General features: G+C 42.3%; 2 protein-coding genes across 3 annotated transcripts; one reads left to right on the top strand and one right to left on the bottom strand.

Annotated features, from left to right (window-relative positions):
- The first annotated feature begins 1,659 nt into the window (after positions 1-1,659).
- On the top strand, positions 1,660-11,781 carry SFXN4 (sideroflexin 4). Its single transcript, XM_058810272.1, has 14 exons — positions 1,660-1,715; positions 1,794-1,859; positions 2,617-2,691; positions 3,019-3,045; positions 3,131-3,185; positions 3,952-3,977; positions 5,394-5,444; positions 5,530-5,595; positions 5,708-5,776; positions 7,186-7,276; positions 8,490-8,605; positions 9,301-9,386; positions 10,460-10,574; positions 11,417-11,781. The coding sequence occupies exons 1-14, from the start codon at positions 1,677-1,679 to the stop codon at positions 11,492-11,494; spliced, it is 960 nt and encodes a 319-aa protein (XP_058666255.1). The 5' UTR covers positions 1,660-1,676; the 3' UTR covers positions 11,495-11,781.
- DENND10 (DENN domain containing 10) lies at positions 10,079-24,739 on the bottom strand. Of its 2 annotated transcripts, XR_009275043.1 has the most exons (10): positions 24,682-24,739; positions 23,995-24,191; positions 22,863-22,942; positions 21,220-21,368; positions 20,922-21,033; positions 20,443-20,543; positions 19,257-19,364; positions 18,607-18,701; positions 16,843-17,963; positions 10,079-10,274 (listed from the first exon to the last, which is right to left on the bottom strand). XR_009275043.1 is itself a non-coding variant. In XM_058810271.1 (9 exons), the coding sequence occupies exons 1-9, from the start codon at positions 24,725-24,727 to the stop codon at positions 17,787-17,789; spliced, it is 1,065 nt and encodes a 354-aa protein (XP_058666254.1). In that variant the 5' UTR covers positions 24,728-24,739; the 3' UTR covers positions 15,213-17,786. The 2 variants fall into 2 exon arrangements, 1 of the variants encoding a protein (XP_058666254.1); XM_058810271.1 differs by lacking the exon at positions 10,079-10,274 and having other exon boundaries at positions 15,213-17,963.
- Between the last annotated feature and the right edge of the window lie 873 nt (positions 24,740-25,612).

The raw sequence follows: 25,612 nt of genomic DNA, 5'->3' as shown, positions 1-25,612 counted from the left end.
GAAAAGCCCGTGGGGCCGGGCCTTGCCTGCCCGGTGTGAAAAACGCCAATCACTTGTTTTGAAAATTTTCAAAGTTTAATAGTAATAAAAAGGTTATAAAAATAGTAATACAATTAGAGTAATAATAATTTGGACTATTTGAATTATGACAATATGAGACATTAGAGACAAAGAGTTATGGACGACCGGGTACCTTTTTCTGAGCAGCACAAGCCTGAAAAGGACACATTAACAGAGGATTAACCCTTAAAAACAACAGCCTGTTGCATATTCATACACCTCATACATGATGCATAAATTCCATTCAAACACAGGATTCTGTCTGGTCATCATCAACTTCTTCCTCTAAATCCTGACAGCACCTTCGAGGTGGGAAGAAGTTAGTTTCTCCTGATAAGAGGGCAATAAATTCTCTTTCTCTGAAATACTGAGGTGTCCTGTGGCTGCTATGTTGCTGCAAGTCCTTTCTTTTTAAAATAAGTATCCTACACAGCATAGTTTCTATTTTAACATTTTTATAACCTAAAACTATATTTAATACACTGCTTCAGAGAATAAATACAGCATTACTTTCTAACAGAACACATAGTATATTCATTTGAATATTTGCGAAAAGCCAATCATAAAATACATGCATTTTTCATAGTTAGGATTCAGAAGAAGCAGCTGACACTGATCAGACAGAATCCTATGTTTGAATGGAATTTATGCATCATGTATGAGGTGTATGAATATGCAACAGGTTATTAATCCTTTTTTAACGTGGGTCCTTTTTCAGTCTTCTGCTGCCCAGAAAAGGTACCTGGACATCTGTAACTCTTTGTCTCTATTGTCTCATATTATCCTAATTCAAATCGTCCAAATTATTATTAGTCTAATTATATTGCTATTTTTATAACCATTTTATTACTATTAAACTTTGAAAATGTTAAAAACAAGTGATTGGCATTTTTCACACCGGTGGAAGCCGCTGGAAAGAGAAAAGCCCATGGGGCCTTGCCTTGCCTTCCCGGTGTGAAAAACCAGGAAGGCAAGGCAAAAAGTATCCTACATAGCATAGTTTATATTTTAACATTTTCTTATAACTTAACTCTATATTTAGCACACTACTTAAGAGAATTAATACAGCATTACTTTCTAACACAACACATATAATATCCATTTTAATATTTGCGAAAAGCCAATCATAAAAGACACGCATTTTTCACAGTTGGGATTCAGGAAAGAAGTTGACACTGACCAGACAGAATCCTATGTTTTAATGGAATTTATGCATCATGTATGAGCTGTATGAATACGCAACAGGCTGTTGTTTTTATGGGTTAATCCTTTGTTAATGTGTCCTTTTTCAGGCTTGTGCTGCCCAGAAAAAGGTACCCAGACATCCATAACCCTTTGTTTCTATTGTCTCATACTGTCCTAATCCAAATCGTCCAAATTATTATTACTCGAATTGTATTACTATTTTTATAACCATTTTATTACTATTAAACTTTGAACATTTTAAAAACAAGTGATTGGCGTATTTCACACGGGGGGAAGCCGCTGGAAGGGAAAGGCCGTGGGGCCTCTCCCCAGCGCGCTGCAGGGAGCGGGCCCCGGCGCGGCGGCTCCGTGGCCGGGCGGAGCGTGCGGCACCGGACCGGGCCCGGCGGCGCTTCCGGTGCCGCGGCTCCATGGATGCCAACCTGCGCTTCTGGAGGGCGGAGGGGCAGGTGGGCACCGCGGCCGGGAGGGGGCACGGGTCCTGTTAGGGAAGGTCCGCAATAACGCCTCCAACGTGTCTCCCTCAGTCTTTCTTCCAGAGGTTTCTCCTCTGGGCGGACGCCTTGGATCCGCTGCTGCTGCTCAAGTCCTCCGTGAGTAGCGCGGGAAGGTCGAGATGAGCGGGCGGCCTGAGGGGCTGTGCCTGGGCCGGGGGGGGAATGGCCTTGTGAAATCACCGCAGGGCTGCTGAGGAGAAGGGAATTCGTGAGGAATGTAGCGGTGGATGTCATGTTCCGCTGCCTAAAGGGGCGGCGAAGAGCTGGGGAGGGGCTTTCGACAAGGGCACGGAGTGCTGGGACATGGGAATGGCTTTAAGGTGACAGAGGAGGTTTAGGTTGTGTAGCTGAAAGGAATTCCTGCCTGTGAGGGTGGCAGGCCCTGGCACAGGTGCCCAGAGCAGCTGTGGCTGCCCCTGGATCCCTGCAGTGCCCAAGGCCAGGTTGGATATTGGGGTTTGGAGCAGGCTGGGACAGTGGAAGGTGTCCCTGCCATGGCAGGAGTGGCACTGGGTGGGATTTAAAGTCCCTTCCAACCCAAAGCATTCCAGAGTCCTGCAATAAACAAACACACGTGGATGCACCTGTGATTACATAAACCAAGGGACATTCTAGGCACAGCGATCTCAGCAGCCCTGCTCACACTGTGCCAGCAGTTGAATTGTCCCAATAGTTTAAAAGTTTCTGTAAATGTGAATTCATTGTGTCTAGGAGTGTTCTTGCTTTCATTGTAAGTTACAGGTACATCATTAGCTTCTAGGTTTGTTTTATAGCTGATAAATTGCACTGAAAATATTGAAACTGAGATGGTTTTGTTTGTTTTGTTTTGTTTATTTTTTTCTCTCAAATACAGAATGAAATACAAAGAACCAGGTTATCAATACTAATCAATGAGAAGACCCTAAGTGAGCCCATACAGAATAATCAGGTATTTTGGACTGCATATGTTTATCCATATTCAATTGTTGTTTTATGGTTTAAAATGCTCACTAGTTTTAACTTTTTAAAATAAACCTTCTGTTCTGCTCTAGTGTGTGCTTTGGTGCTGTTACACAGCTCATGGGATGTGAATGCTTTATATTCCACAGGGAGTATATGCAGAGAAATTTTAGGGGAAGAATATAATTAAAGGGATATATAAAAGGAATGTATAAAAGGAAGTGATTAGAAAAAGACATAGAATAAGTTTAGAAAGAAGATTTTACCCAGCCTCCTCTGAAATTTAATTATTAACCTAATTTTTCAACTGTTGTAGACTAAAAAAGACTTCTTGCTAAGCCTGGTAAGTTTACAAAATATTTAGATTTTTTTTCCTGTTATTCAAGTATGGCAAAGATGTTCTAATTTGCTTTTTTTCCCTTTTTAAGTCCAGTGTACATCCTGATACAGACAAGATAATTCCTGTTTTGTTTAGACCTCCAGGTGGGTTCCCTTAAGTGAAATTTTTTTGTGTGTGTGACTGAAGCATCAGGGAGGAAGAGCTCATGGTGAACAGCTGCTGTGATACCACAGTGACACTCACACAGAAAAGCAAGCAGGCTCTTCTCTTAGTTGTATTGTTAAATGTGTTGAAGATTGTTTGATTTATTCCTATGGTCCTGCTGAAGAATTTCTCCCTGGGGTAATCTGTTTATCTAGATGGAAACACTGATCAGTCTGTGCTTCTTGTTGTGCAGAATGAGTTCCCAAATCCCTCCACATTTAACTGTCTGCTGTAATTTAAATTTTCCTTTTGATGGCTGTGGCTGCTGGGTGAATTTACATTCTGGTGACAGATCAGGTGTGCTTGGGGTTTGTTTAGGAGCACAGGTTGTTAATCACAGATAACCACACTGAGGCTCTGCACTCATTATCTCCTGTGCCACTCACACTGTGGCAGCTTTTGTTCCACCTCTCTTTTTGAACAGAGGGCTGAAGTTGTCTTCAGTTATTTGGTTTCCAAGCAGCCCTGGGGAGTTCATGAGGGCTCCTTTTGGCTGTGAAATCTGAGCAGGGGTTGTGGTTTCTTGAGCCAGGAGTGAGAGATAAAGCTTAGGGTTGGAGTCAATGGTGATGCTGGGGTTTGTGGGCAGTGTTTTACTTGGAGATGGAAATAGACAGGGGAAATGAGGGGAATTTTCTGCTCTAGACCATCCATCTACACTCACAGATGCTATTTTTACTGAAATAAAGTTTTCTTTCATTTTAGCTTTCATGCCCATAACTCTTCCCTTGGTGAGTAATCGTGACAGATTCCAGTGTGCATCCAGCAAGGCCTCCATTTGCCATAGCCAGGGGTGGGAGGGAGGGAATGGGAGTTTTGGGGCTTTGTTGTAGCTTCAGCACAAGCTGTTTGAAAGACATCTGTTGTATGGGAAGTAACCTGGAAATTGAGTCCTTAAAGAATCTCCCTGGAAGTCCAAAGCTGTTGGTTACCCTTCTCCAGCAGCATTCCAAGAGACTGTTCATGTGTGAAGGACAGCTTTCTGATGCAAGGTGAGATCACTCAGCAATGACAGCAAGGCAAGGTTTGGAGTGTTCAGCCTCAAAATTCTGGAACTGCACTGGGAAGGGGTTGGAGCCTTGTGTTCTGTGGCCCAGAATATGATTTTTTTCTTATGTTGATGTGCATTTGCAAGTAGGAAATGGTGTTGCCAGTAAATTACCAAAGATATAAAAATAAACTCTTGTTACTGTGCTCAAAAATGGCACCATTTTGTTTCATCAAATTTGTAGCTGTAGTCATGTACTTATTTATTAATTTAGATTCTTTAGGTTTGGGCTTGGCCCATGAGTGTACATCCTGAGATATGTCATTCCATACAGACATTACAGCATGAACTTACATGGCACTGCTAGAAAGTACAGTGAAAGTCTTGATGGCTGTTAAATTCATTAATAACAGTAATAAAATTAATAGAAATACTTATTTTTTATATTTACACCTTAATGTACTCTCATAGATGTGGTTAGAGTCAGTGCTGGCATTACTAATAAAGATGGATGATCTGCTAATATTAAATGAATTACTGATCTTTCTCTGAGGCTTTGGAGGTTCTCAGCCTTCCTCTTATTCAATATTTTGTATTCTTATCTTGACTGACTGTTTTTTGAAAGTGTTCCACACCTTTAGCTTGAAACCTCAAGAAAGGTTGTGGTTTATTGAAGCTGAAGTTTGTATTCACTGTCTGAATTTCAGAAGAAGCTGGGAATTAACTCCTAAAACCTTTGATCTTTGGTCAGTTAGATCTAAGTTAGTGTTCATATCTCCAGCATTGATTCTTTCTCAATCATTTCTTTAATTAGACTTTTGTTACCTTAGTTATTTTATTTGCATCTATTTAAGCTTCACAGGCATAAATGCATTTTTCTTTTGGGTAAGAAAGCACCTTGCTGCAATATTACACACAATGTTTTACCCCAATGTGCCTGTGATTTTTACATGTCTGTGTGCTTTCTGTTGTACAGAAAAATGAGCATGCCACTACTGTAAGAAGAGAATGTGGTAGCCAGGAACCAGGGCTGATGGCCTTGGGCACTGGCTGGAGTCTGACACTGCTGCCAGTGGTACCTCAGCAGTTCTCCTGGTGCTCCTGCACCAAAATCCTCCACACTCTTCAAACCTCATTTTCTTGTGCGTTTTCCTCTTAGGTCATCATTTCATCTGTTCAGCGCCACGCAAGGCATTCTTTCTTTTGGCAGGTAATTGCCTCTTTCTTTCTACTTTTACAGCTTTTCTAGTCTCAACCCTGAATTAATTTTTTCTTACAATCTCTTGTTTCTGCAGTTTGTGTTTCACACATACACCACAGCATTCACTCTGGTAAATGGAAATGGCACCCCAAAGGCTCAAGTGAGTGTTGATATTTATTTTTGTAATCCTCTTCATTGTGCAGATGCCATTTTGAACTTGATTTGCAAATGTTTTACAATGTATTTATGCAGTGTGGTTTTTCTCTCCTTAGGGATACTCACTTCAGCAAAAGCAGCTCTTGCTTGGCTTGGGAGCCATTTCCTATTCAGCCTGTGTTGGTGTAAGTATTTGCTCAATGACTGCTTTCCTAACAAGCTCTCCTGAGAAGGTGTAGGCACTGAGTGCCACATTTCCCTCAGGATATCCACAGTGCCACATTTCCCTCAGGATATCCACAGTGCCACATATCCCTCAGGATATCCACAGTGCCACATATCCCTCAGGATATCCACAGTGCCACATTTCCCTCAGGATATCCACAGTGCCACATATCCCTCAGGATATCCACAGTGCCACATATCCTTCAGGACTGTGCTCTGGTGCTCTGCTCTGATATCTTCCCACAGAACTGTTCAGGATAAGAATACTTTCTGATCATCTGTCAGCCATTATTTTGCTTGGCTTCCCCTGATGCTTCCTCTTGTGTCAATTTCTTGTTGTTTTGCAAGTTTAGCACACAGGTAGTGAGAGGAACTGGCCAGTGTTTACAAGCACAGGGTGAGCCACTGTTTTAGCTGATTTTTGATGTGGTGCTGTGGAAGAGATCTAACTCCAAACAAGTGGTGAGGTCTGCAAGCATCAGTACTGGACAGTGTTTGTTCAAATCCCAGGAACATAGCCATGAAAATACTGCACTGGATGCAGGGAAATCAGTCTTCCAAAAGGGAGCTGACCCTGTGCTCTCTGCTGAAATAGGAGGTTTTGGTTTCTGGAGTTTGTTACATCAGAATGAGCTCAGGAATTATCATGACACTCATCACTAGTGTAGATGTCTCTAATGCCTCTCCTCAGCCCCCACACAAAGCAGTGATTTTCATAAGCTTTTGGCAGAAAAATATGATGGTTCTTGCTTCTGTTAGAGGGAGGTTTCACCTCTGCCCACTGCAGGGTGGAACAGCTGGCCAGGATTGCTCAGGCCTTACAGAAACCTGGGGAGGCAGCCCTGCCTGTTGGGTCATCATGGGAGTGCTTCCCTTTGTCCTTCAGGGGAGTCTCTGAGGGCCAGCTGGTGTCCTGGCCCTTTATTCCTACATGAAACTTCCTGCAAGTGTATTATGTGAATATAGAATTGGGCTGAAGCTGCAGAGAAGCAGGAAAAATACAGAAGTAAACCAGATTTCCTGTCTGGGGGAGAGAGGAATATGTGACACAATGCAGTTGGACAAATGTCCAAGGAATATTAGTCAGAGGTAATTATTTTCTTTTTTCTGTCTTTGTATTCACACTGCTGCTGTGCTATACATAATAATGTTGAATGGTTTTTTTATCACAATGTTTTGCATTCTTATCTAAAAGAGTGATTATAAGCACCTTCATTAACTAGAGAAGTTGTATATTTTGCTGGAATGTTAAACCAAGGCATTTGTTTATTTTCATAGATGGTAACCAAGTCACAGATTGATTTTCCTAACCTGTCACACTGAAATGCTGCACATTTTTTCAGTGGCCTGTTTCCTCTCCATGCCTTAGGCTCTCCCTCTTGTCTTCATGAATCGTTACATGTTGAAGAACTCATTAATGCACCTTGTGGTCAGAAAACTGCTGCCTGCTCCTCTGCTTGGTGAGTGGGAACAAACTGTGCCCCATGCAGCTGCCTGAGGGCCATCTGCCTGTCTGACTGTAGAGTTTTCTTACTTTTGCCCAGGTGTGCTCTCTGTTTCTTCTCTGGCTGCATTTGTTAGTCCCCTCCTTTCTGTGGGAGACAACTCTCACTGTGAGTGTCCCTGACCTCACTGGATTCTTGCTGGTTTTAGTTTCAGAGCTGCAGAGCACTCTTGTGAGCTTTATATACCCACCTGAAAGCAGCTGGACAGATCAGGAGGACAGTAGCAGTGGCACTGATGTGACCTGGTGTGGCACATGTGTGACACCAGAGTGCGACATCGCTCTGGGAGTGCAGAAAAGGAGATTGTTCCAGCAGGGTGTTATTAATCCTGCAAGGAAAGTGGGACTCACTTCATTACTGCAACAGCTCTTCTGCCAGGGTGAAGTTGCATCAGGACAAGTTCAATTATTTAATGTCATTAATTATGTTTCTAATGCCATTATAGAAATTTTTCTCCTTTCTCAGGAAAAAAATGATAAAATTAAAATGCATCATCTCCTCTGTTTCAAGTTATGTGAGATGCCTACTCAGATCTTTCTGAAGTACATTAGAGGTTTCTGGCTTGCTTCCTTGAAGCAGGTGTTAAATGTGCTTCCCTTTTCTTAAATGTAGAGAAAAGCCTGAGGGTAATTGATTAGTGTTAGTCCAGCCATTTGCAAAGTGTCCTCTGGTACACTAATGTCTTTATGGAATAGCTCTACCAAGAACTAATAAACCTCGTCTTTCAGGCAAGGTCAGATTGACAGTCTGTGCCCTTCCTTTCAATGCAGGATGCAACTTTTCTGAAACCCTGTTTGTTCCTTTCAGGATTTTGTCTTCTGTGCTGGATTTTATGCTGAGCAGAACAAAACCTAACCACAACAGAAATCCCTCCACCTTCTCTTAAGACAAAGTACTCATGGTTTGAGCTGGATGGAAATGATTTTAAAGCTCTGAATCCATAATGACAAAGCACATTTTAGGCCTGAAGCCTTGCAGTCTCTCTCAAGATTCTGAAACAAAGATTCAGATCCTGAGTAGATTTTCATGGGGCAGTGTTTTTTCAAGCTGTCAGGTTATTCAGATGTGAACTATTGAACTGGAAATGTAAAATGCACATCATTATGGATGTTACTATTGAGGCAGTCCTTTGGGATCTATTAAAGCAAAGTCCCCTTTACCCCTGCAGGTCTGACGAGTGCGTTTACCGTGGCAATGGTGAGAAGCCCAGAATTTGATAATGGGATAGAAGTGATGGACAAGAATGGCAAGGTTATAGGGGTGTCTAAGAAGGCTGGTGAGAAGGTAGGTGAGGGGGTGGAGAACTTTTTTGACTTGCCTTTCATTCCCTGCTAAGAGCAGAATGTGATGCTGACAGTAGCTAGGTTGGATATATTGAATAAGGAATCCCACACCAGGTGCTGAATCTTTGGGCAGGCTTGGATTCCACATCTTCAGTGTCATCAAGGGTTGGCTGCCTCCCCACACCAATATACTGAGGACCAGAGACACTGGCACAGATATTTCTGTTTGCTCTGGTCACCTCCAGAAGGAGATAAGACTCTTGGATCTTCTGAGGAACACCTCAGAGAAATGCCCTGTATTGTGGAAACAACTGCATGAGCATAAAGATTTGGGGACAGCTGGAGATGGAACTTCAGATTTAACACAGGCTACTTAGGATGTCCACAAGGTATAACCAATTGTATGAAGTTCAGCTTCATACAACTTTAAAAAGCAAGTCTTAGCAAAATTATTATCATGGCAGGAAATCTCATCAGTAGTTTCACCCTCCTTGTAAAGAATTTCTCAGTCACAAGCAGAGTATTTGCCTCTTAGCTTCCATTTAAGAAAGAATTCCTCTAGTAAGTGTTATCCCTCATTGACCTGTTGCTTTAAAGTCCAGAGTGTAAGACAAAAAAGCACTCAGGGCAGCAGGCAGTGCTTGAAGCTGCCCAGAACATTCTTTTGACACCACTTGTTTTGCTCTCTCCCTGAAGGCTGTTATGGAAACAGCATTGTCCAGAGCAGTCTTGTTTGGGACAACGTTCTTCCTGCCAGAAGTGCTGATGCACTGTGTGCAGAGGTGAGAGGCACTGCAGGGGCTGGGCTGCCTGGGCAGTGGGACTCTGCTTTTCAGTCTGGCTCTCACCATTTGCCAAGTTTTCCCTTGGGTTTCCAGTATTGCTTGTCCTGGTGGAAATGGTGATGTGGGAAGTCGCTGTTCAGCTGCTGTGATTCTCTGAGGTCATTAAGTGAATGTGGTTATGTCTAACCCATGCTCCAGGGTTTGTAGGAATGAGGTTTTCCTCTCTGCTCCCATGCAGGAAACATGTTTGTGCTCTCCTGACAGGCTCTTTTCCAGCACCTACCCACCTCCAGTTCCCTAATTTAACATTTGAGTTTCAGTGTTTGTATCAAGATTGTTCACAGCACTTAGCTTACATTTGTGTATTTGAAGAGGTAATGTGGCACTTGAATTTGCAATTATAGCTGGATGCAAACTTCCTAATAGTTTTCCACCTGTTGTAAAACATGTTCTTGCTTTTCAACATTTTAAATCCCTGTATCCTAAGAATACATTGTATGCTTGATGAGAGGGTTCTTAGCCTGCCCTGAACTTTTGGTCATGATCTTTTGTCATGTAAATAATACAGGTAGGGATAATCTATCTCTGTCAGGTAATTTGGTATTGCCTAAATTGATTCTCTATCAGCTTAAGGGACTCCTGTTACCAGAAGACAAATGCAGATGTAAAATAAAATTTTATATCTATATGTCAAGTAATACATTTTTGTACAAAGTAAAATAGGGCTGCCCACAGGAACTGGATGTGTAAGGAAAGAGGGTAAGGCAAGAAAAATCTTAATGAAGGAACTGAAATACTTTTAAGCACTAATGTACTTTATCTCCTTTTGTCACTTTGATCTTGCTGCTTTTTTTCTTAATCTTGACAGTCTGAGCTTGGAAAATGCTGCAGGAAAGCACAAAACAAAGGAAGTTAAGAGTAAGAACATAGGAAGTGAAGTGGGGAAACATCTTTTGGAACCATAAGCCTAGATTATTACTAATTTCAGTAAAACAGTAGCTAATGCTCTTTGTGTTACTGTCAGGTTATTTTTTTATATACTGACATACTTTTTTCAATGTCTTGGACAGAGCAAGAATTGTTAAAAATCCTCGTGCTTTGGGTCCTGTGAGGATGTTTGTGATTATGTCAGTCCTAGCAGGGATGCTGCCAGTCTCCTTTAGTATGTTTCCACAGTGTGGGGAGGTAAGTCCTTTCACAGGAATTGATTGAAGATTGTTGTGACATTAAATCAGCTTTTCAGAACTATGGTCAGCACTCTGAAGGCCACATATTAAAAAAATTAACAGGATTAATGTGGTATATCTTAAATGGGGCAGCAAAGAGGCTGCTTGTGAAGGCCCATGTACTAGGGAGAGGCTCACAGGACTTTTGAGGTCTGAGTTGCATTGTTTGGTATTTATATTTACACTTTTCAATGTAGGTTTATCAGACTTTCACAACAATCTGAAGCAAGCAAAGTCAGGAGAACTAAAGAACTAACTCTTGCAATTTTCAGTGGTTTCTTTTATTTGTCTAAACTTTCTGGCGTTTTAGTTTTTTGGGTTATTTAAAATTTCTTCATCTCTTATGACAACAAAGCAAACTGAACATAAATGAGGGGACTTTTGAGGAATTATGTACTGAAATTAGGGCTGGTTCATGCCCTTTGGGCTTCCCAATGGCTCAGTCCACAGCAGAAGTTCTCCTGTGTGTCACCCAAATATATTTACAGCTGGATTGGGTGATCCTAAAGGTCTCTTCACACCTAAATGATTCTGTGATTCTATAGTGAACAGAGATAATGTCACTATTTAAAAAGTAAGTATTTTTTCCAATATGTGTGCACATGCAGAAAATGCTGGAGGAGAAAAAAAAAGGCCCAAAACAACAACAAAAAATCCCTCAAATCCCCAAATAAACAAAGAGCAAGTCCCAAATCCTGAATGCAGTACTTGAATTTGTGCAAAGTGCAATGGAGTAACAATGATTTAACATCCACTTTCCAGGCCATGGTGGTGCTGATTCCCTTTTCTCCTACATTGCAGATAAAGCGAGCAGACCTTGAACCAGAAATTCTGTCATCTACAGAAGAAACAGTGTTCTTCTACAACAGGGGCATTTAGAGCCTGGCTTTTATACAGAAATGTGTGCTCTGATCCAAGTGAATCCCGAATGCACCACTGGCATTTGGGACTGAATTGTGATTGTGTGTGGCAAAAGTGCCAGATCTGGTGTACGATGGTGAACTTGGGAATGTGGCTTTGCCAGCCCAGCCTGGAGGCACACAAACACACCTCAGCTGATGCTGAGAAGTGCTAGAAAAGTACTGTAACACAGCCTTTGTCACAGCCTGTGTTCTCTGCTTCCCCAGGTGATTGATTCCTTAATTAAATGACTGCTGAGTACCTAAGTTTGTTCTGCTGTTGCAACTTTTGGTGTGCTTCTTTCCAGGAACCCAGCTGGTGAAAGCTTTGACATCAGCACTCCTGTGGGTAAAGCCCAGCTGGTTCTTCTCAGAACACTTTGATGTTCTCAGTGATCTAACAATGCTCCTTTGGAGGATGAGATGTGAGTGAGGCAGCCCTTGAAGTGATATTAGACAAAGCAACCCTGGATGGCAACAGAATATTGGTTTAATTTAGTTGTTTAAAAAGTGCTCAGGAAATGGGTGACAAACTTGACCTCCAGTAAATTCCTGTTTTTCTAAACATACTTGAAGGAGTTGTGAAGCTTGATAGCCCTTGAGCTTTAGAACTTGGTTTTTACACTGAAGCCATGAGGAGATCCCATTTCTTTCTGACCTTGTAGTGGACAATGAGGAATTCCACTTTTGCAGGTTGGCTGTGTTTATCCAAAGAAAGAAAGTTCTTTTGATATGTGCCATCATTTTTGTATATGTGGATCAGCAAGGTGATACATTTTGCTGATCCAGTGAAATTATCCTCAGCTGTCTGTGAAGAGCTGCAGAAAGAGCTTACAGGAGACTCTGTGATTGTGACAACATCTTCAGTGATTTTGGAGCCACCTCTGCTACAACCCCTGCCTATAGTTATGTCATGTGCTGCTAAGGCTGTGTGACAAGGATGGAAATACACTAAATAATACAAAATTATTTATGTGAAGGTGATTAGCACAAGTGCAGCCTCCAAGTGTGCCATAATTTAACTTAGGGCACAATACACAGGTCACTGCTCTGCTGTTGCTACAGGATTTGATTTCTTTTCAGTGTGAGGAAAACAATGGTTGCCCAATCAATCCATCCTACAGGAAGAGAGCAGCATAGAGCAAAGCAAGGAAAACTAGCAGGCCTGGGCTTCTGCAAGAAGAGATTCCTGCAGTGCTTTTGGCACTGAACAAAAGCAGGAAGTTGGGGGTTGAGTTTAATTTCTTGTTTGAGTTCTGCCTTTTCTGAGCCTTCCTCTGACAACTTGCTGGGGAAGAAGGTCAGACAAGGGAAGAAGAGAGAGGAGCAGCAGCACATCCTAAGGACCTGGAACTGGAGGGGAACATGCTCTAAAAAAACCATATGGATACTGTCTGTAACTGGCAGAGTTTGCACTACTCCACTGGAGAACTGTGGGGAATTTTTAAAGGTAAAGGATTGTTTACAGCTACTGAACTCTGCAGGCTCACTCAGCCTCTGGGGGTGATGTCCTTCAGTACATGGTAAAACCTCATCAGGGTCAAGAAGATAATTGTGTTGTGTCAGACCAAAGGGCCTGCTGAGCCAAATGTCACCTGCTCATGGCAGGAGGTAGAAATAGATGATCTTTAGGGTCACTTCCAACCCAAACCATTCCATGATTCTAGCACAAGGTCAGGTGGAACAGGCTTGAGCCTCAGCCTGCCTCTCTGGGTGAAGTGTTTGTCTCCTTCCAAAGCTTTAATAGCAGAGGGACAGATAACACCCTGCAGTTAAATTATCTAAACCATGTTTCTCTATTCCTATTTCTGTTACATACCAAAGGCAAATGCAGGAGGGGTCTGATTCCACTCTCAGTAAACAGTAACTGGCACTACAGTGAAGACCTGCACCTCTCCCCACTCCTTTTTTAAACATCATTTAAGAATGGCTAAAGTAAATGCTAATTACATGAACCACAGTGGGAACAAGCAAAAAACCCCAAAACCTAAGAGTAGAGCAAAGCCAACAAATAGAAGAGAATATATTGGTGAACTTGGGATTGTCATGGTAACTAGACAAGCTATAAATTCACTGGCAGCACACTTGGATGTTTTAAGCAAATTGATGTCATTACAACTCCATGAGTAAGGCTTCTGGAATAGGTCTGGTAATAGAGTCTGTTATTACAGCTGCCCCTTCTCAAACTCCACCAGCTCCTTACTGAATACCTGAGCTGAAATTTGCCATATTAAACCCAGCCCCCTCAGGGTTATTAAATACCCCTTTCCCCCATTCTCATAAATGTTCCTATTGCCCTAACCAGAATTTTCCAGAAGAGGAGGGCAAGCGCTGCCATTTAAATTGCCTGGCTGACTCAGCTGCTTCCCAAATCAGGGCAGAGAAATGACATTGCCAAAAAGGCCCTGGCATCCTCAACCCTGAACCAGTCCCTGAGGTGAGAACTGCCAGGAGCACACACCTGGTAATCCAGAGATACAAGTCAGGGAACAAGACTGGGACAAGCAGCAAAGCAGCGTGTTTGAGGGACCTGGGAAGAGGAAACCTTCCCCTTTGTAATGTGGAATAAATTAACAACACACCAGCCCAAGGCAGGTCTGAGTCCTGCCTTAGCTGGCCCTGGTGTTAAGTGACAGTGCATTAGTGGTGGAACCAGTTTAAGCTGTGGTGAATAACAGATAGAAGCTTTCAGCTTCAAGGAAAACAGAAGTCTTAGTACAGCACAAGATGCTGTGCCTCACCCACTCAGCTTGTCATCTTGAAATGTAGGAAAATCCAGTGAGGCTTTCAGGCCCCTTTAATGTTGCTTAAAAAAAAAAAAAATCAGCCACTCTCATGTGAAGAAATACTGAGATCAAAGATTTCTCCGCTGGAGCTGTGTCCCTGCTTCACCCCCAGGCCTGTAACCCAGCCATGCTGCTTTTCCCTTTTCCCCACATGCTGGGGGTGGAGGAAGGAAGGATGAACACAGGAGGGAGTCCTGCACTGCAGCTCCTTCCCTGTCACACACAGTGGCACTCAGCAAGGAGCTGCTGCCCAGCCTTGGAGTCTCCTCCTATCCCACATCACTCAGCAGCTCCAAGGAATGATTTCACCTGACCAGAGAGGCTCTGACTCAGACTGCAGCCAGCTGCCTAGGGAAGGGTGTAAGGCACTGTGAGGCAGCTGGGAACTCCCTGCACTGAGCTTTATGGCTCATATTGAATCAAGAAATGGAGCTGCTTCAACTGACATCTCACACCACACAGTGAACAAACCCTCTGTAGCCATTTCAGGAGCAGTCAGGATGTTTAAGATGGATTCTGTAACATGTCCCATGTCGAGTTTTTCCAGGTTGAACAGCATTACACTGCTCCCCATTGAACATTCCCTCTTCACACATTTGCCTGCAGGGAAACAGGGCAGGGCAGCTCCTAGCAGGAACTAAAACCCCAGGGATGAAAGCAGTAAAGCAAGTAACCCAATTTACTCAGCAAAATCTCAACTGCAGGGACTGAGTGTTTACCCTGCTCCCCTTTCCAGGCCTCTGCCCTGCTCACTCTTTACCTTCCAATTTCTGCAAATGTAGTGGAGATGTTATGGTGCAGGAACCATTCACCATTTTGTATTTCTCCAAGAACAGAAAGGTGATAAGATGAAAAGGTATGAATAAAAATTCCATTTGAAATGGCCTTTGCCTCTAGGAGGAAGAAAGGATGGCATCTGACTGCAAAAAAGCAACTGTACCCCAGCCTGCTTGTGTGCATCCTGGGGAAAGGGAAGTGAGAAATGAGTAGAAATATTTTCCTGTCCTGACCTTGCACATTTTTCTATTTTATTTTAAACATTTTTGAAAAGAAACAGTGTCAAAAGTCAGTAAGAAAATGCAAGAACATTAAGATAATCCTTTGAACTCACTGAAGCTGAGAGAGGCCAATAAATGTTGTACAGTGCTGATGATAAAATCAGCAAGGACACAAGTGTTAGGACATTTCCAACCTAAAGCCCAAACCACAGCTCAATCCCAGTATTGCAAAATTAAGAGCTAAGGTCTGTGGCTCCATGGTCACAACTATTCAAAAATAAATTTACATAAATGAAAGGGCAGACTCTTCAGGAATTTTTTAATAGGCATAAGCATGCTATGAGTCCAGTTCCTTAAGTGCAAAATTGAATTTCATCTGTGTTGCACAAACAGCAGAAGGTCTCATACAACACTGAGATTTTCAACTGAAACATTTCCAGAACAGAAATCAAAATAGGCATTCAAGGTTTAGTTTGCAACTGAGCTCCTCTGCTTTGCGTGGTTGTCTCTAGATATGCCTTAAGGCAGTTTGTTAATAAGAAAAAAAGGGAGTTTCTTCTCAGTTACACTATGGTGTTAAGACAGCTGGCTGAAGCAGGTTCAGATTTTCCTTGGTGAAAGAATTCCATTTCAGTGGACTTTAAAGTAGGTCCTGAATAGAATTTTCAGCATAGTTTTGCACTTCTTCTAATGTGACTGTTTCATAGGCCCCAAAACAGCAATATTAAAGAATCAGCAATATTAAAGAACCATTAACAAAAACCATGAATGGGCAAATGGGGGGAAAAGCTGTAGAGCACTTACAGGTAAACAAAGGCAGTTGCAGTATTTTTCTCAGAAGTTAAAATTACATGCTACTGTGTTCAGAATTTAAACTTCAGACTAAGTGTTTAAAGCAGAATTTTACACCCCTGAAAACAGGGGACTGTTCTGAAACACTTTCATTTCCTGACTGTAATAACCACTCATTGTATACACAGATGCCACATTCCTTAATCACATTCTAAAATAGATTTCCTTAAGGTATCATACACAGCAGAAGAACAATTCTTTCTCACATAGTTATTGATGAGCTCTACCAGTTTCAGAATAGCAAACTTCCAATTATTTGACAATATAAATACTGGTTACTAAAGTTTGAATCAGAAGTATAAAATCTCTATGTAAAACCACATGCTACAGCCTCTCTGTACAAAGGCCAGGAAAAAGGTTCTTTTTTCTTGTAACAAAGTGCTACTGCAGAATTGACTGATTTGTTGTGGACATTTCTGAACAAATACAGATTGTTTGGCTCAGAGCATTTCCTTACAGACTCTAAATTCTTTCAGAAGATTGTAAAGCAGTTAGTTTCAGGCTGCTCAGTAAAAAAAAAAAAATCCAAACAAAAACCCAATAACAATAAAAAAAACCCATTCTTGAATTATGGCTGTGCAACCAAACAAGTAGGCAAATTTTAATTTTCTCTAAACTCTTTCCCAGTTTTCTGTATGACTTGAGAAGTTTCCCTCTAGATTTCATTTACACAGAGCACCATCAGCCAGTACCTGTGTTCCAGCTCCAGTCATCCAAGAAGCTGCTGCTCCTCCTGTGGCACCTAGCCTTTTGAGCATTCCTGGTGCATAAGGCTTTGACTCATCTGATTTTCTCTCACATGGATCAGGAATGAATGGCCAGCTCCCTTTTCAGCTGAGAGCCCCAAGAGCTTCTCCACTGCCTCCAGCTGTAAGGCAGCACTTGTCCATGACCCCCACCCACTCCAAGCACAGTAATCCTGGATCTTATCCCTCCACCACAGGCATGGGATGGAGTGAAAGGGGGAAAACCTCTAAGGCAAGAGTCCCAAAGAGGTGCTCAACTCACATCTGAGCTTCAAAACATCCCTTCCTTTTCATACTAAGGCTGCCCATCAGATTTTCCCAGACATCCTTTATTCACACCTAGACACTTTCAAGTAGAAAGAGAGAACTTGTCCATTTATTTGGGATTTCCAGGTACCAGGCAGTCCAGAGCAGGAGCAGCATCTGACACCAGGCTGGCATCCCTGGAAGCCCAGAAGGAGCACTCAGAGCATGTTCAGGTGTCCTGTGCAGAGAGCAGCACATGCCAGCTGTGCTGCAGCCGTGTTCCAGACCCCAGGCAGACAAGTCAGAGCTGTCCAGCCTCTGCAGTGTGCAGGACAAACAGCCACTACACTGATGGACACACAGCCTGGACACACTGGCCTGTGCTACTTGTACATCCACTCGCTCTGTGGGGTGAAATACAGGAGCCATAGGTACACAGTGAGAGCTGGGGGAGATAATGACACCAGGAATGTTCCCAAATATGTCTCCACATGTTCCCAGTCAAGATCCAATATTCTGCATTACATCAGTAACTAGGACATTGACTCATACCTTTAGTTTTCATATAAAATACCAGGTATACCTATCTGGATGGCAGAGACAGCTTTTTCAGAATTGGTCCATAACACTGCAGTGCATCAAAATCAGATTTTGAGCATTTGTTCAGCAGCTGCTAAATGAAAAAGGAAATTTTCTGTGGCTGGTGGAAATCGCTTTTGTTTCAGACCCTCAGCATTAAGGGTTGGTTTTTCATTGCCATCAGAAACTTCAGTAAGTGAGGCTAAAGTGGCCAAGATTTCTTTTGTCTTCAGAGAAATGTCCTTAGGAACAGAAAAACAAGCAACCTTGAATATAGTATTAGGTATTAAAAGGTTTTCACATACACTTACAATAAAAAACAATCAATGCAGAACAAAAAAAGGAAGCAATGGTAAATAAATAGCTCATTTAAATAAAGACCCCACTTGTAACAGTTCTTCAGCCTGCTCTTGTGCCATATTGGATAAAGGAAGCACAACCACTCCTCTCCTGACCTCACTGAGCTCTGTGACTGAGTCACTCAGTTGTGAAGTGTCTAATATTACATGGGGGAGGGAGTGATAAAATGCCATCATCATAAAAATCAGGTTTTATAGCTAAGAAGCCATATTTAGCAGGACCTTTTCAAGGTACTGCCAATACTATTGACAAAGCACTGAGCAAAATCCATGCCTTGTGGAATAAAACTGGGAAACCAGTCTTACAATCAATAGAATTTCTGAACTTTCTTCAGCAATGTAGTTACCCAAGAGATAATATAAACTAAGTTATCCTTAAAAGCCTGCATGATAAATAAAAATGCTCATTTGTAAAAAGGCAGAAGGTAGAAGAAACTGACTGATTCTCAGTGCCACTCTTGCTCCTACTCCCTCCTGCCAAGATTCAGCAATAGAAGTTAATTAGATTTAAAAATAAAATATTAACCTTAATGACTTGGCTGTCTGATTTATCTGGATCTTCTGCAGACTGAACAATTAGTTGTCCAATTTCTTTGTGAAGTTTTCCCATTGTCATTGCCTCTGTGTAAGAAAAAACCAAAACACCACACATAAAATCAACTTTTTCATGATATCTAGAAATGCATATGAGTAACACACCAAACTGAGGAATCCTTTCATGACTGCCAGTAGAAATCTGTTGATAAAGGCAATAATCTTGTATCAACAGCCAGTACCTCTGAAGTGGCCCAAAGCAGTGATAAGGAGCAGCAAGATGATAAGCAATATAAAAGGTTTTATTTCAAATAATCCCCAGACTTCAGGTATTTAGTGCCATGTTTTTCTAAAAACTCATGTAATATATCTCCATTCAGCTGAAAGTCTCTTCCATGTCTAACATGGATGTTATGAAATCTCAATTATGCATTTTTTGGAAAACAAAGCACATCTTTATACAAATTCCAACTTTAACCAGTCTTCCAGGGTGGCAATAAAATGAAGACAGACACTAACACATCGACTTTTCAAAACCTGGATGGAAGAAGGATCAAGATTGTTTGATCTACAGCAAGGCTGAGCAATTACTGTCAACTGGAATAAACTGCCTCTAAATCCAAAATATAAAGAGCAACCAACCTTTTGCTACAGGTGAAACTGTAATCTCACTGTCTGCCAAATTCACATAGACATCATAGAGGTCTGATCTACTGCTCACTTCAGAGTCTGTAAATCCAGCAATGTAACCTAGAGCACAGAATTGAGCAAGATTAGGACCTTCAGAAATAAAATCAAAAATCACAGTCCTAAAGTCTCTTCTAAGAGTATCTGACACAAAACCCACTGGACCCAAGAGGCTGCTCTCTTGATATTATCAGTCATTCCACAAGTGCTCAGCAGATGCTTCATTTCCAAGGAGCTTAAAAATGAACTTCTAAAACTGCCTTGAGCATGGATTAACTGCTAACACTACAGCAATATCACCAAGTTACCAATGTGACATTTTAAACTCTCTTCCTACTAAAATTACTCATTTGTAACTCATATTCTCAAAATCTCCACTCTGGAGCCTCCTGTCACAAAGTCAGTATTAGACTGGAACAGAGGAATAAACCCAGCAGATTTGCTTATTTATAGCATGTCAGATGAGCAAACCTGGAGCAGTTTTTTTCCATGGAAGGTGCTTGGTGAGCTGTAGAAATGCTGAAGATGAGCAGTCTCCTTGCCCATATTCTGTATAAAGAAGCCTCTTAATGGCCACATGATGTGTCACAGGAACCTCTGCATAAAGCTTGGGCCTGTTCCTGGATTATGCATGAAGCACTGTGCACACACAGCACTGTGTCACACAGACCAACTCCTACAGGTAAAGTTTACCTGGGATGAGGAGCCTCAGACTTCACTGACATCAAAACAGAAGTCTGGGACTTCAGGGTTAGGAATTAAAAGAAAAAACAAACATTCCATTACTACTAATGTGTAGAAGCTGGGAGAAATGTTGCTTATCTAAGTGAGCTGGTTCTGTACACCAGGAAGACTTTTAATCCCTCCAATCAAAGCATCAAAGAAGTCTCAAGGCTGCTTTGCATCTGTGATTAGAGACAGACTGATGTGGATCCACCCAAAGCCACCAGATTAACTAATTATCTTCCCACATACTTGTTTAGCTGATTTGCCTTTTCCAAAGAAAATTGTTTAACTTTGATCAATACCATTAACAGCAAAATAACCTTTTTTTCCCTCCGAAGTTCCCTAGTGCAAAACTTTGCAGCAACAAGCAGAAATAGAATTTTCCTGGTATTTTTGATTAAGAAATCATCTCTACCTGTGCAGGCTTTTAAGGCTTCCAGTTCATCCTCATTTAGATGCACATATGAATGAAGAATTGACCAGTCTTGTCGATGCCACACTAAAGCAGGCAAAGTCCTAGGGAGATCAGGGTGCAACTTGAGACACAGTACATTTTTACTTACACTAAATAAAGCTTCACTCTAAAAACTGCATGCCATGAAAAAAAAAATTATCACTAGGTCCCATTTAGGGGTGTGTATATTTATTTATGAATTGTAGAAATTTCACCTATCAGTACAAGCAGAGTTTATCACTCATTCTGCCATTCAATTTCTCTGAGTAGAGCAACATGCAGTTAAACCTTAAGAGGGATTTAGCAGAATTCCTATAAACAAGTTTAAGATGGATTTTTTTCCCTTGAAATACAGGGGAAAAAATGAACCTCAATGAAGGTTCAAAATTTGTTGGACTTCTGAGGGTGGGTGGGTTGGAATGAAGGAATTGATAAAGTACCTGGTAAATTCCTGGATAGCTTCTATTCTGGGATGGTACACTACAATTCTCTTCTTTAACATCAGTGCAGTATATAAAATAACTGTTTCCATTCCAAACTGAGACACTATATCTAGAAAAGAGAGGGAATTATTTTATAGAAGATATTTATGCTGATATTATCATGTTTTTGAAAAACCTTAATAGTAACAGCACAGATAACAGTGTCAGCACAGTTTACTTGAAGCATGCATGAAAACAAGATTGTATTTCAGGCTGTAAGAAAGAAATCAGAGCAGAGACTGTGGCAGAGATTAACCTTTGATGGAGCCAGCAAGGTAAGCCTTCCGAGCATCAAAGTCCTTGCTGAGGAAGGATCCATTTTCTTCACTTTGGCAGATGCCCTTTGTGAGGACTGCAATGTAACTCTCCATCATTTTAACTGGGCTTCCATGCTTCAGGTAGATTCTGTGGGAAAAGGAGAGAGTCTGCTATTTTAACTGCAATCACTGCACATATATATATATATATATATATATATATATGTTAAAAATCAGTATCACAAATAGTAATATTGCTGGCAATAATTTTTATTCTGGACAGCTGACTGAGGTTTTAAATACTAAACTAGAAGTCTTCCAACATGCACACAAACACATCTGTCTTTTAGAATTTAAAATAACCCTGTATTTTTATTTCAGCTTTCTATTTTATGAATGAACCAGCATGGACTAAGATAGAAACACACCCCAAAGGTGCAGGTAGGTGTCCAGACAAAGGATTCTTTGTAGACTTGGAAGGTGTCTGCTTAATGAAAATGTAACTACCACAGTAACTCCAGTAACATGCAGACTATGACTAGGTAGCTTTTTTTATCCAAGTATCTTTTGCCATTCTTCTGTACTCTTTACTAAATAATGAAAGAAAAATATAAACATGTCCTTGATACTCAATAAAACCCCAAAATGACACAGAGGAAGCACACCCTAAGAGAGCCATGCACTGTCAGCTGTCTTCCAGGAAGCACAGAGACACTGTAACCTCTTTTACAGGGCAAGATATTTCAGGAACAGCACTGAAGCTGTCAACTACACATTTTCCATGGCAGCTATAGCACAAAGCAACATCACACTTGAAACTCAATTATTATCATGCTTAGAAGAATCCATTCTAGATTTGAAAGGAAGTATTAGCTGGTAAGTCAGCAGAAATGTGATCCACAGTGAATCTAAATTTTTCATGTACCAGCAAATAAGAACAGTTTTTCAGTACCCTGCAGAATTGGTAAGTCTGAAAGCATTTCCAAGTCTGCATTATATATAGTAATTCCCAAGAGCACAGTAACCTCACAATTGCATCCAATGAGCTGCAAAATCCCAGGGAATACTCTTGGTATCAAGAACTGGGACTGAACTAATTTGGAAACTGAAGGAAAAGTAAAATAAGAAGCAGACAGAGAATGAGAATGGGGACATGAAGGGAAGTGAGTAACAGAAGGAAATGAGAAGAGGTTTTTTGTTTGGAACAGGGCTCTCACTTCCCCACAGGAAAAGCAAAACCATCCCTGGGTGCTGTGCTTGGCTCACAGGAGCTGCAAGCAGCACTTACAAAGATGTTGTGGAGGGATCCAAGTCATTCACCATACACAGGGTGATCTTTAAGTCCAGCACTGACATCTTCCCAAACATTTACACCTTTTAAAATATACTCTCAGAGAAAATGAGTGTGAGGGTGGTGGTGGTGTGTGTATGGAGAAGATACAGATTAAAACCCAGTAAACATCTGACATTCACCCAACACCTTCTGTATATGACAGCTCAAGTCAAGGGTTTTTATAATCTGATTTCCTTTGTAGAGCTGAGTTTCCAGCAATTTGTTTGAACAAATGCAACCCAATGAATTGAACCTTTTGCTTTGGCAAGATCTAAGCATGCAGAACCTCAGGCCAGCTTTTGTACAGACCTGCAGAGGATCCTGGTGAAGGCTGCATATTTCTCTGGGTTGAAGTCTTTGGCTGTCAGGACAATGGAGAAGTGGGTCACCTGCACATGACACAGGCACAGAAACACACAGAGCTCAGGTAATGACCCCACAGGAACAGCCTTGGTCACTTCACTGTCCAAGCTCCTAACTGCAGGAATGGCCTGGACAGAGAACTTCTTGTGTGACTCAGCTCTAGTACAGACTATCTTCTGCTTAACCTACACACAAGAGTTGCTTTCCTCTAACCTCATGAGGTTATTAAAAAACAGAAAGGCATTTTCCTTCCCCATAGCAGGGAGGAAACTTCCAGAATTTGTTGCCATCAACAAATTTAGAAAGAGACTGGACAGTAGGCCCACAAACAGAACTGCTCTAACTTCCTCAAGCAAATGATTGTGGCTGGGACAGTACCAGACTGAAAGGCTGCAGACAATGACCAGCCTCACATGTCCTCCTGAAATAGCATCTCCCACTGCACCTACTGAAGACAGCACTGTGACATTTAATTTTATTTTACTTCATAGGATATATAAACTCGGAGTGAGGAAAGACAAGCAACATTCTGCTGGGGGCATACAAAATTACCATGTCATCTTTCTACTTAACAAGATAGCATAAAACATGAAAATTGAACAGACTCAACCAACAGTTTAATGATTTCTATAACAGGGAAAAGATAGAACATACAACTATATTTGCTGTCTTCCAGTAATAAATGCAGTGGCAAAGAAAGTACCTAAAAACTCAATCCTTTGGGGAAAAACAGCAGCAGGTTCTATAAGAACAAGACTCTGGACACTATGAAACAAACTCCATAGAAAGAAATAAAATGCTGAACTTAAAATGCAAATTACCTAGAAACAGCAGCATGAAATAGCATTTGTATGTTAACACAAAGAATTGGGTAATGAATATCTCAATCATTCTGTGATGCCATGTCCTGGTGACAAATGAAACAGACTAGCTGGACACCTGGACAGAGCTGCATCTGTGAGCACACAACACCTTGAATCCCTTCTTATTTCTCTCCATGAGAAAACACTGCTTAATCTACAGAGAACTCTGCAGAAGCCCTCCCTGCATTCTGCTGAAAAACTCCACCAAGCCATACCTTCTTCAAGGCTGGAGAATCTTGAACTTCTACCGTTGTGATGTAGAACCAAGACCTTTTATACTGGCCGAACACAAACGTGTGGAGCAGCTTGTTTTCATCTGTAAGGCAGCACTTTCGCAGCAGCAGAGTCCTCAGTTCCGCTGTTACCGACGGATAACACCAAACCCACAAAACATCTCCGTTGGTGTCTTTTTCTATGGTGGAAAGATGTTCACTGTGAGAATGCCAAACAGTAGCAAGGAAGTAAATTGATGGGTTAATCAGGTTTGTTTCCTGGAATCAGATTAAAATTTCACCTTACCCTGACCCTAGACATCCAGTTCTGCCACTACGGTTCAAGCCTTAAGGCAGGAATTCTGACACGGGTTTTATTTTTTTAAATGTTATTCTTGACCTGCTTCACGAGGTCCAAGAAGCACCAAGTTTGAATGCACGTTCAACACGAGCACGGCATTGAGGAACAAGCACCCGGACCAGTTCATTGATGATTTTCCCTATTTCTGATTTCGCAACACCAACCTCGGAAGCCGCGAATTTCAGACACTTCGGCCGAGTTGTGCACGGCTGAGCCCCGCAACAGGCAGAGCCGGCAGAGCCGGCACCCCCGGCACGGCACCGCCCAGGCCCGCGGCCTCAGCGCGGCGGGCCCCGGTAGCGCCCCAGCCCGGTTCCCCCGGCCCTCACCGATCAGCCCCACGGCCCGCAGCAGCTGCGCCTCCGGCTCTGCCATCTTCGCTCCTCCGCCTTCCGCCCGCCCGGCCCCGCTCCACCCTCACGGCCCCGCTCCGCCCCCCCGCCATTTACTGAGCGCTCCCTGCTGCTTCCTCCTCAGAACGGCCGCCCGTTCTCCGGCGGGAACCGGGGAAAAAAAAATGGGTCGGGGAAAAAAAAATGGGTCTGGGAAAAAATGGGCCCTTTTTTTTCTGCGTCACAGAATCCCTGGGATAGTCAGGCTGGAAGGGACCATGGAGCTCAGCCGGTGCCATCGCCGTGCTGAAGCAGGTCCCCAAGCACGGCACTCGGGAGCGTGTCCAGACGGCTTCTGGACGCCTCCAGGGAGAGAAATTAAACCTTCCGTAGGCAGTGTCCCAGTGTATGATCACTGCACAATACAGGCGGAATTCCGTGTGTTCCTGCCTGCTGCCCCTTGTCCTATTGCTGGGCACCACCTGGTCCATCTGACACGTCCCTTCAGATAGTGACAGACATGGATGAGATCCCTGTCTCTTCTCCAGGCTGAACAGCCCCAGCTCCCTCAGCCTTTCCCCAAAAGGGAAGAGCTCCAGTGCCCTCATCATCTCCACATCCTTCTGTGTCACAGCTCATATGAAATGTTACACAAAAGGAAGGTGGCCTTGCTGGCAACTACCTCCTGAAATCATGGCCAGGATCTGTCCCCTGAGTAACCCAAAACAGACATCCCTGTGTTTCCACACAGCATGGATAAAGGCTGGCTACTGCCCAGGTGGGGACTGAGTGGTGTGAGGAACAGTCATGGAAGCAGAACAACTATTCCTGACTAACTCCACACACCAGCAAGTTTATTGAGAATGTAAATCTTATTTGCAAGAATGTAATCTTATTTGCAAGTTTGGATGAGCAGTGGCACCTGAAC

The sequence above is a fragment of the Ammospiza caudacuta genome, chromosome 9 (assembly GCF_027887145.1).
Source record: "Ammospiza caudacuta isolate bAmmCau1 chromosome 9, bAmmCau1.pri, whole genome shotgun sequence".
In the NCBI taxonomy this organism is placed as follows: domain Eukaryota; kingdom Metazoa; phylum Chordata; class Aves; order Passeriformes; family Passerellidae; genus Ammospiza; species Ammospiza caudacuta.
The sequence above is the reverse complement of the archived record's forward strand: the minus strand, read 5'-3'. Positions and strand labels throughout refer to the sequence as shown.